Source organism: Curcuma longa, chromosome 1 (genome assembly GCF_044706935.1).
Source record: "Curcuma longa cultivar G26 ecotype Majalengka, Jawa Barat chromosome 1, ITB_CL_G26_1.1, whole genome shotgun sequence".
NCBI classification, from domain to species: domain Eukaryota; kingdom Viridiplantae; phylum Streptophyta; class Magnoliopsida; order Zingiberales; family Zingiberaceae; genus Curcuma; species Curcuma longa.
Window position 1 is genome coordinate 6436159 of NC_133861.1, and position 11890 is coordinate 6448048.

The 11890-nt window shown below is 34.1% G+C and overlaps 1 protein-coding gene across 1 annotated transcript; it reads right to left on the minus strand.

The window, feature by feature from the left end:
* Window positions 1-383: 383 nt before the first annotated feature.
* Window positions 384-2987, minus strand: LOC141813914 ((3S,6E)-nerolidol synthase 1-like). Its single transcript, XM_074701924.1, has 7 exons — window positions 2844-2987; window positions 2490-2754; window positions 2040-2409; window positions 1309-1527; window positions 1081-1219; window positions 758-997; window positions 384-674 (listed from the first exon to the last, which is right to left on the minus strand). Exons 1-7 carry the CDS (start codon window positions 2985-2987, stop codon window positions 384-386), a joined length of 1668 nt encoding a protein of 555 aa, XP_074558025.1.
* Window positions 2988-11890: the final 8903 nt, after the last annotated feature.

An 11890-nucleotide genomic window follows, 5' to 3' on the forward strand; every position in this document is an offset into this window, starting at 1 on the left:
GAAGAAAATTCTAGTGGAGGGAGATTGTTAGGAGTAGCCTTGGATTAGTCGTCTTAAAGATGTAGACCAAGCTAAGTAAATCTCAGAGTTATGCATATGACGTCAAATTTGAGTCAATATTTGCGCTACACATTCAAACGACGAGTCCTCATTCAAGATAAGAAATGATTGGAGTTATTCCCCCTTGAAGCTCGCACGGGTCTTAACTAGTTCGAACTATCATGTGCCTATTATGTCACAAGACTTTGAAATTAATGTGATATATAATTGACATATTGGAACATCATCCGATTGACCAAACAAAATGAAGGGGAACATTTATACAATACATAATAGCTAGCATTACGTACTAACCTTGAACATTTTAGATATATATGAGGTGTTTAAATTTGTTTAAACAATAATAAGTTTATATACTCCTTAAGCATGGGGAGGTTATGCTCTTCGTTGTAGTTGTACATCACCCTCACCATCCTCGCACTATTCAAACAAGCCCTCACAAAATCTTGAGAGAACATTGAGGTCGATGAGCTGAAGCTTTCCTTGTTGAGCTCCTCCCATGCTTCATCTATCATTTGCATTACTTTTTCCTTTGCAACTTCCAACGACCAGTGTGGGTTCTCCTTCATCATGCAAACCAACAACGAGCCATCCCTCCCATTTTGTTTTTCATCCTAATTAAATATTATCATACACAATAAATTCATTATCCTCTTATTAGTACGTATATAATCATAAAAATAATAAAACTATCTACCTTTGCACTTCCCAAGTCATCCCAAAGACGAAGAATTCTCGCAGGACAAGATATAAGACTTGGGATATCTTCGCAAAGATCATTCTTCGTGCGATGTCCTAATAGAAAATACATGTGTATTAAGACAACAGGAACACCACAAGTAATTGTGGCAATCTTCATGTAGTCATCCATCGTCGGGACTTGGTCTTTTGACAACCATTTTGCTTCCTCTAAAAATGCATTGCTTAATTGTATCCACTACAAAACAAAATCAAATCATTTTTTAACCAAATAATACAAACACTAACATATATGTTACCAAAAAAAACAACAATTCATACTGATTTCTTTAGATATTCGATTGGATTCCATCCATGTTCCTTGAGTACAATCTCAGCAATCTCATTGATAGTGTTATTTAATGCCTTGAAGCATGCCCTCATGTAGTTGGGAAGTGAATCCATTGAAGAGTGATCCCATCTGGAAGGACCATAAAAGTCATTAATAATTATCTCACTCTAAATAAAAACTCAATCTTATTAGTTGTTGAAATAAACATGATTAAGTACCTTTTGATGGCCTGTACAAAGAGATGGAGATCATCCATCGATCCTTCCACATCAAAAATATCATCAAGAAGATAAACGAATGCGATGATCTTCGAGAGAACAATCCTATAACTTGAAAATTTAGGATTTGGTAGGCTTGTCATTATCCAAGTGAACCATTTCAAGGATTGATCTCGAGCAAACCCTAACTCTTGGCCCAACCCTGACTTCTTCCACCAACTATATTCACATACATATATAATTAATCAAACAATAAATCAATCAAATAATAATTATGACTTTAAATGAATCAAATGTTTGTGAGCAAACTTGATGTTCAACGTAAAATCATTAAATAAATAAATTTTAAGAACTCATTAAGCTATATAAACAAGTTTGAACACATATATATTTAATTTATATATTAATGCTAAAGAAACTCTTATGTAATTTATAAATAAATAAAGAAACTTTTAAAATAAAAATAAATAAATTTATAATATCAAGCTCACTAATTAGTCAAATAAATTTAAAAATATAAAAGTTTCAAATATAAAGTTTGAACCAAGCTCAAACTCTTTTTTTAAAAAAATCAAATCAAGGTTGAATAATTTTTTTTAATGATTTGGTTCATTTTAAATTCAAGTTAATTTGATTCGATTATCTTATCAAATAAATTTAAACATCAAAGAGTTTGAATGACTTGACTCATTTATAGCCCTAACAAAAATTAGCCAAAACAAAAATTATACCTTGTGACTTCTTTTAGTTCCTTTTGATGCAGTGACTGGAGCATGGTGAAATCCATCTCCCCCAATTCTCGAACATTCAAATCGTGATAGAAGTTGTCAGTACTATCGAGATATTGCCTGGCTCTGAACCTCTGCAAGGTCATATGAGATGGAGCCTCCAGCACTTGTTCAACAGCCACTGCGAACTCTGGCCCCAAAGATGCCATGTAGGACCTGAGGTGATGGCTACTGAATTCCTTGGCTCTGTAGAGTATTAATTCCCCACCAGTATTCAAATTCGATGCTTCAAATAGACTCATCAGTCCATCCATCTCCTTGCTGAGAGATGCCATGAACTCTCCTCTACCATCATGGAACTTGTGCAGCACATCTAAAGAGATAGAGAAGAATTAAGGAAGTAATTAAACCCATTTCACCATGAAATACAACAACAACATAAACCTCGATTACCTGTCGATATGGGGTATCGAGCTTGTCTCAGTAACCGAAACAAAAGGGCCACTTCCACAATGCTGCTGCCTTCCCCATCGGCGATGGTGAATCGCTTGTCGTATAAAGAATGCATCTTGGCTTGAATCTCTTCTTCGAAATGGTAGTCGATCGCGAGCTTTTGAAGGGAGTCTACGAACAGCAAGGTCTCCTTGTCTCCTCTTGTCTGGTCAAACATCCTCCTCACTTGGCTCAGCCGGTCGCTGTGCCTCAGGCACAAACTCTCCTGCATGCATGCACGCACAGAATTAAACCAGCAGGCCAAGAACAAAGTGCATGATCTGATCAGAATAGCTAAGAGTACTGGCCACTCACTTGATCTTCATAGATGTCGGACTTCATGATTCGTTCCTTCTGCAACTGAAGCGGCCTCGGGATGTGAGTACTGCTAGGGTTGGTGTTGTTGATGTGGAGAGAAGCTAGAAACTTGGGGTAGAAGGAGGAGCACTGCGCGAGCATCTTGCTCTGAATTACTAATCGTATCGCTATGTTTGATAAGCAGAGGCGGCAACTTATTTATAGAGTGGAACGATGGCCGGTGTCTCTACGTGCTTTTAAAATAAAATAAAATAGCTGTTAATATATATATTTTATATTGAAAATAGCATAAATGAATTTATAATATTTTGATATTATAAACTAATATCATCTGCCGCGTGAAGATGAAGATGGACTTGGCAGCCACTACTATTTGTGAAGCACGACGACGCGAGGATCATGCACGCACACGTTATTCACATTTAAAATATCATTTTCATATGTCTGAATTCGACTAAAAAAACTCATCGTAAGCGGCCGAATTGTTTTCGGTAGTTCGAAAATTTTAATTTGTTTTATTTTAAGAAAACAAAAACAAAAAGACTTTTCTGTTAATAAGTCATAATTATGGGCCTGTTTAAGTTCTTCGCTCTGCCAATGGATTTGACTTGTCGTTTAATATAGGCCAATCAAGTCGATCAAGGATAAAATTAAAGAGACTTATCTGGTTAGGTAGGGGCAAGGAGTTGAATAATTAGATCGGGTTAAGTGGGCGAATTGAAGCAATTCAGATGAGTTAGCTCGTGGGTGGTGGTGAGGGTTGGATAGGTCTGAGGATTTGGTTGATCTGATTGAATTAGTTGAGTTGATGGATCGATGCAGTCTAAGTAAGTTTATAAATCTGAACGATTATATTAGTTGATCCGGTGAGTTAAACATGTTAATTGGATCACTAAGTTCAAGCTAAGTCAATGGGTCAAAGGGTTGAATGATTCAGTCAAACTAGTTGATCTAAGATGTTTAACACACTTTGATTAGTTTAAGTAAGTGAAATTTTATATGCTTTTTGTTTAAAATTTTAATAAAGCTTCTTGTCACAACAAATTCCTGTCACAAATTTGTGACGGGAATCTGCACCGTTCGATTTTAAAGTTAAGATTAAATCCAGGCCGTAGATTGAATGGGTGATTGTGATGACTTGGATTTAATCTTCTATTTTAAAATCTAACGGTCCAGATTCCTGTCACAAATTTGTGACAGGAATTTGTTGTGACAAGAATCCCAACTGTTTTGTTTAACACTTTAAATCCTCATGTACATGGTTGTTAACCTAAACTCCTTACCAATTTTTTTTACTGTAGAAACTATCAGTCATTTGGTGATCAGTAGGGAGCAACTCTGACATCAATTGACAAATGTCATCGTAACATCGTTCTGAGAAATGATGTTCAGCCTTGATGTTCAATAATCTTGTAGTAACTGATAGTTGGGAATGGCCAGATAGAATACCTTCATACACTTCTCTTTCACTAACCTTTAACATATCATATAGTTGTTGAATTGCAGGTGTTGGTAGTTCATCTACATTAGATGGATCAATTGCATTAATTGCGTCATAAACCATTGATTGCATCATATGATCATTAGATGTTGATTCCGCAAAAACAGTTGTGTTAGATGAAGAAACAGCCGAAGTTCCAATTCGTTAGAGACATAAGGCTCCCCGTGACAATACCAATTATAGTAGTTTGGTACAAATCCATGTTTACATATATGTACTTTCATGGTATCTTCATCACGAAAAACTTTATTTCTACATTTGCAATGATTACACGGGTAACGTAACTCTGGACTATTCATGCATTCTGGATGACTCTTAGCAAAATTCACAAACTCTTCAACTTCAATATAAAATTCAGCTCGGATAAATCCATTGTCTAATCTATTGCACATCCAAACTTTATTCATATACACTGCAAATATATATTTCCATTGAATACAAATAATATGTTAAACTAAACACACATTGAATAATATGTAAACCTAAACACACATTGATCATATCAAAAATATATTAAGTGTAAATTTTAAATATATATGCACTCTATCTTTCACTCTCCTTTATCTCTTTCTGAACCATCACATAGTTGAATCTCCTCTTCAATAGATTAATTATGCAACAAATAGTAAACAAAACCCTTTTTAAACTTCAATTTAGAAGGTAAAACTACACATTTCATAAACTAGACAACCAAAAGCAAAATATATAATCTGTTGAAGACAAGTATCCTACCAAAAACAAGGGTGTACTGTTTCTAGTAATTCTTGGACACCTATCGTAGAAAATTCCATTTTGCCATTAAGGTAAAAAATAAACAACTTAAAAGAATAGCATGCCTTAAATCATTTAGCTCACATGAAAGGAATCAAGCATAACAAGCATATCATTCCCAATTCGTTCATAGCTGTACAAATTCTATCATATCATTTAGATCACATTTACTGGAATCAAAATGAAAGGGATCTTACTGCTGAAGTATGCCGCAGAAGATTACTATCGAGAATGCCAAGAGGAGCTCGCCGTTGGTAGGAGAGAAGGCCAGAGAGAAAGCCGAGAGCAGCTCGTCGAGAGAAAGCCGAGAGCAACTCGCCGAGAGGAAGCCGAGAGCGGAGACAAGGCCGGAGGAGATCGACGAAAGATTACTCACCGCCGGGAGGAGACAAGGCCGGAACTATCGCCGGGAGAAGAGAGGCCGCCGGGAGAAGAGAGGCCGGGAGTATAGAAGCTTCAAAAATCAACTAGAAAACTCTACTAATGCTATCAGTTGACTAATGAGTTTGATTAGACAACTAATGATACTGTAATAATGAACAGAAGCTTTAACAATCGATTGAAAAACTTGGCTAATGGTATAAGCGATCAAAAACTACACAAAAACACATTGACTCGATTGTGACATTCGACTAATTAAGCAACAGTTAACTGATGATAATGAGCCATCAACTGATTTTGAGATGGATGAAGTTATTAAGTTGCTAGGTCAAACTAACATTTGAATCATAATGTATCAATCGAGTAATGGGTAAGCTCAGTCGACTAATTGGTGAAAATCAACCCCAACCTAAAGGCTATAAAAGAAGACTTTCGAGGAGATTTTTGACATCGATTTGACGGGGTTAGAGGCGAAGTGCTGTCCTATTTTCTTCCATCAAGAGACAATCCAAAGCGACAAACAATGATCCAAAGCAAAGTTCATTTGTAAAGTTATACTTTTCATTTGTGTGTGTGTATTTGTTTTGTATTTCATTTTTTTGTTGCTTTATAATAACAAATGTTGTAAGAGATTTCTCCATTTTTAGAAGGTATTCGAGAAGGAGAAGGATAGTGATAATAGATCACTAGGACTAGGCCTTAGAGTAATCGTCTTGAGAGGCGGTGAACCAAGTAAAATCGATTTCTTGTGCATGTGTTTACATTATTTTATTATATTTTATTTCTACTACATATTAACTTTTGTAGACAAGCATAAGATCGAGAAGAAGTAATCAAAGTTATTCACCCCATCTACCTCGTAGAAGTCTAGGAGAGTCACAGTTGATCGAACACCTAGTGATAGGAAGACCAACAGGAAGTTGGCATGAAGACGAAAATTCCAAGTGGGTCACGGTTGATCGGACACTTGATGATCGAAAGTCCAACAAGCAATTCACATGAGAAGGAAAGTCTAAGTGAGTCATTGAGGACTAGACACTTGGCATGAAAAGTGAAGTCCAAGGAGCCATAAAAGATTAGACACTTGACATGTAAAACGAAGTCCAGGTGGGTCATACAGGACCATACACTTAGTGATGATGGAAGTCATATCAAGTCAAGGTTAATCGAATAATAGACAATAAAAAAGACCTGGTAGGTTAAAGTTGACCGATGTTAGGTAATGTTGAAATCCTGACAGATCAAGGTTGACAGGATACTAAGTAACGGAAAATCTCGACAAGTCAAAATTGATTGGATATTGAGCAAAGAAAGTCTTGGTAGGTGAGGTCAACGGATGCTAGACAAGCTGAGAATTCAACATTGGTAAAGTTAAAACATGAGTATTAGCCGATTGATTGGGTGAATCGATTGATCGATGAACTGTAAACTCCAAAATTGAAGTTTAAGATGTTTTAAGGATTTAATATAGTAATTATGACTGCTACAGTAGCTAGGGTTGCTATAGTAGTTAGAGTTTGCTACAAACCCTAAACTCTAATAATTAAGGTTGCTATAGTAACTTTAAGATGTTCTACAATAATCGAGTTTAGGATTTTTTGCTATATTATTTTTACTACTGGAGCTAATCAATTGGTGACTTTTAGCAATCAATTGGTGGCACTGTAGCAACGAATAGAACACTGCATAATCGATTGACTAGTTCGACTGGAGGCAAGCAATCAATTGGTGACTTCTAACAATCGATTGCTAAGGTAAAAAAGAATCATTCTGTAGATTTAAATTATCGAAATTGACGACAATTGATTGGTGAAGATAAGTAATCGATTGTTAAGTGGAAATCAATTGAAATACAACCCTATAAAAGAGGGTTTCGAAGCAAATTGACGACGTTGATTTTTGGAGATTCTGAGACAAAGTGTTGATGCATTTTCAAATCAACAAGAGGCTTTTCAAGCAACAAAAAAACATTTAAAGTTCTTTATTGTAAAGTCATCTTCGATTTTATTTATATTTGTATTTGTTTTTCTTGTTGTGTTCTTGTAAGATCAAGCTTGTAAGAAGTTTCTCCGCTTCTGGAAGGTATCCGAGAAAGAGAAGATATAGTGGTGGTAGATCACTAGGAGTAGACCTAAGATTAGTCATTTTAAAAGACGGATATCAATACAATCTCTGAGTTGTGCACAAGATGTCAATTTTAATTCAAGTATTTCGCTACGCATTCAAACAACAAGTCCACAATCGAGATGAAGCAATCGGAGCTATTCACCCCTTTAGCTCACACAGGTCCTAACAAATTTGACCAAGCAAGTCAAACACTATAATTGAGTCAAATTAATTAGATTGGGTTAAAAGGGTTGGGCAAATCGAGCAAGCTAGCCAAGTTAGGTTATCTAGTCAAACTAGGAGAATATGCTGCACGTACATGCTAAAAAGTCTAATCTATTTTGTTAAACTAATCGAGTTAATGAGAAAATTAGGTTACGTGATTCAATCAATTTGAGCAAGCTAATAAATTTAGATGGCCTAATTGTCCAGGTGGATCAAACGTGTAGGTCGGGTTGGATGATCTTTTCCAGTTAGTTGAATCGAGTTAGTTGAATCGATTGATAAGTTGAGTCAAATGATCCGATCAAGCTAGTTGATCTAGATTGTCTTGGTGGTGCAGTTGATTTGAGCAAGTAAGTCTTTCAATTGACCTAATTGGTTTGAGTGAGATAGACATGTCGATCATGACTTGGTCAAACCAAACAAGTATGTCTCATGTATAGCCATCTTGCTAGAGTTGCTGAAGTGAGCAAGGGTCGAATCAATTGTCGAAGCTGAGGCAATGTCCTCATCCGTTGTGGTCAACTACAGCTTTTCGATTTACCTCCTAGCTCACAATTGATCATGAGGTCAACCGTGTGGAGCCGTTAGGATGACGAATTTCACCTTTTACTGAAATGTATAACCATCTTGCACATTAATACTATAACCAAACTTTTACTACTTGTATTATGCCAAGCTGATAGGGACCTTGAAACAACTATTAATCAATTAAGTTTTGACAATCATGCAATTTTGTATTTTCTATCATCATGATTTACCATGAAAATTTTTAAAATTTTCAATAAAAACTCTAAATTTATAAAATATTTTAATATTACAAAATCATATTCTTATATCTCTATTACTCATATTGATTCCTCTAGAACTACATAATTATTTTTCAATGATATTTATCGTGAATTATCTATTAACTAAATTTCCATAATCTTGTTGCGAAAGATTTATTAACTTATTATATGGGATATAATTATATTGGTTGTTGTGTTATGTACGTATAAAATAAATGACTTTATTATGAACAATAGTAATACCATTAATTTTGCTATTTAAAAATCTTCACTTTTTTCGACTATAGGTGGATCTAAATATTTTATTATTATTTTTTGATGAGTTTTTATGATTTACTCAAATTTATTTAATGCATTCATCGGATTTGATGTTGATAGAGATTTTTTTTAGTGATTGTTGTCCTTATTATCAACACATTAATAACGACGTGTCGAACTGTCGACGTCAAATTAAAGTATTTTTTTAAAAAAAATAAATTTATTAGGGGATGCATTTAGAGATGGTTTAATTTTGCCGCTAAATCATAATTACAACATAACCGTATAAATATTTATTACGATCATTCGTGAGGAAATAAATTGAAAAATTATAATTGATCATTACGAAAAAGATATTATTTCGATTTCATCAAAATTTAACTCTTATCTATTTAAAAAAAATCTACTCCGCACTAATAAATTCAATCAGACCCCGAGGTCTACTATATCACCCTCAATATCACATAACCGTGGTAGGGTCCGGGGAAAGGATCCATTGTACGCAACCTTACCTTGCGTTTGGCAAGAGGCTGTTTTCAGGATTTGAACCCGTGACTTCTAAATCACATGGCAGCAACCTTACCATTGCGCCAAAGCTCCCCTTTTCTTTGTACTATATATGTCATACTATTGATTCCTTATAGACAATATCACATGCATAATCGTGGATCATAATGCATCTTGGATTGTTCTGAATTATTAATGCCTTTGTGGTAGCCTTACATTTGGTTCGTATAATATAAATTAATATATATATTTTTAAAAAATCTGCATTTATTTTTAAAATCTACTACTGTATTAATTATTTAAATATATTAAATAGAATTTACGGACGACATATAAACAAATTTGATTGAGACTTGATCAGTAATTCACGATCCATAAAAATATTACCCGACCATTATTTTGACTGATGATTATTTGAAAAATTATTGGCTAAATAAATGATCAGTAAATATTTATAAAAATAACGATTAAATATATATTTGACCGGTAACTTTTAAAATAAATGATCGGTAATTTTTAAAAAATACTGTATATATATTTGATCGATAATTTTTTAAAAATAGATGACCAATAAATTTCTAAAAATACCGACCAAATATATATTTGGTTGGGGAAGTTGATATTAGTGGGGATCAGAACACTTGCTTACAAAGCATAATTAATCAAGTCACAATTCCAAATCCAGCTTGAACAGACATAGAATCACATTTAACTTGACCAAAGAAAATTAATATAAGTTTTGATTGATTTACTCTCATACAAAGAGGACTAATTAGTAACATAATTACTGCAAAAAGGAGGGAATCGATCGAAGTGTACTCTGAATTCTTCAAAACATACATCTGAACATTAAGTAAGAGATTTATGCTTTCATGGAAAATCTTACCGATTGAATAGAATTCATCAATAATAATAATAACAATAACAATAAACTGAAACATCGATCTAGCACATATAGCAATAAGCTAGTAAATGTTTTTTTTTAATTTTTAATATGCCACAATAAATATATAAAAATTTACTATTCTCTCATCAATTTAAAAAATCTCCTTATAAATTTTATTATTAATTAATTACTAGCCCACCCACATGATTAATTTCAATGAAAAAAGTAATTTTGAATTTTTTTTAACTGCTCTTAAACTAAAAATCTCAAATCTCACATCCACAATAATTAGAGTTTTTTTATTTCAACTTTTTTGTTTCCTAATCCTCTCAAAAAACCTTGCATTGGAGATGTGTTCACCCAGATGCGATTCTGATGGTACCCGTTGTATTTCTTCTAGTCCAATTAATAAAGGCTCATTAATCCATTCCCATCCAATTAATTACGTGTCTGATACATGACAAAGACAGCCACTTGATATGTTCCATTACACGACAATTATGTTGGGATTACAATTAAAATTTCATATTAAAAATTTAAAATTTGATTTACTTTAGTATGACTAAAATAAATTGGATATAAGTTTAATCTAAAACTTGTTTGATTAATGGTTTAATCCAATATGTGTTTGAAATTTTCAAATAGGTCCAAATTAAATAAGGCACACGGTATATTCACGTTTGTAATTTTATTTGCATTATTGGATATGCATAAAAATTCGAAAAGGTTTTATTAGATAAGACTTGGAGGTTAACAAATTTCGAACATGATTTTATCATATAAGATCGTGTTAACCCTAAATGTTAGACTTCGATCTTAATTTTAAATAGTAGCTAGCTGGCACTATACGACATGGGTTATGTGATTCTTCAATTATGCTCGTGAGACGGGCGGTGGCGGTTGTACTCATGTGGATACCATAGAGGCGTGGATATTTTGATCGCATTCAGATCGATTTCATCTTTTGAATTCACAAAGGTTTACGCATCGAGAGCTAATATTCTACAACAATGAGTAATTAGAATTCACATAGATCCTTGGTGGATTCTATTTCCATTGCACTTTTATATTTTATTTCACTATGACACCCAACAGTGGGATCAGAGTCCCTTATGAATTCAATTACATAATTTTTAATATTTACTTTTATATTAGATATAAACGAATATGCTTATTATGATTGTTAAATTATTTATGGATGTTTTTTAATTAATCTGGCATGAAACAGAAGCAGTTTAATTTGATTAAATATTAGGGGCACGTTCCCAAAGTGGAACTGTAGGTGTCAGTCTAATCCAAAATTTCATTGGAAACCTGAAGTTAAGACCAACTTAACAGTTCAAAGAACTGTTAACCAATCTGTTATTTTGTATTTTAGGACTAACTTGTAATGCAAATTGGAAAGATGAGGATTTTGACTCCGGGTGACTTTATCCGGAATCCAGTCGACCGAACAGTCCAGGCGCCTAGAAGGTGGAATCCAGACGACTCGGGTTCAGATAATCGCAGCGGAAGTCAAAGTTTATACGGATCCTCCACATTAGCACGGAGTCGACAGGAAGGGGGAATCCAGTCGCTGAGTCAGCCGCGAAGATGACGAATCGACGGTCTACGTGAAGTC

What these genes read in the sequence shown, in the direction of transcription:
- LOC141813914 (XM_074701924.1), bottom strand. Translation starts at nt 2,987, where the DNA reads ATGCTCGCGCAGTGCTCCTCCTTCTACCCCAAGTTTCTAGCTTCTCTC. An exon ending in CCGACATCTATGAAGATCAA is followed by an intron (nt 2,755 to 2,843) that starts GTGAGTGGCCAG and finishes GCATGCATGCAG; the next exon opens with GAGAGTTTGTGCCTGAGGCA. An exon ending in TCGAATATCTAAAGAAATCA is followed by an intron (nt 998 to 1,080) that starts GTATGAATTGTT and finishes TTTGTTTTGTAG; the next exon opens with TGGATACAATTAAGCAATGC.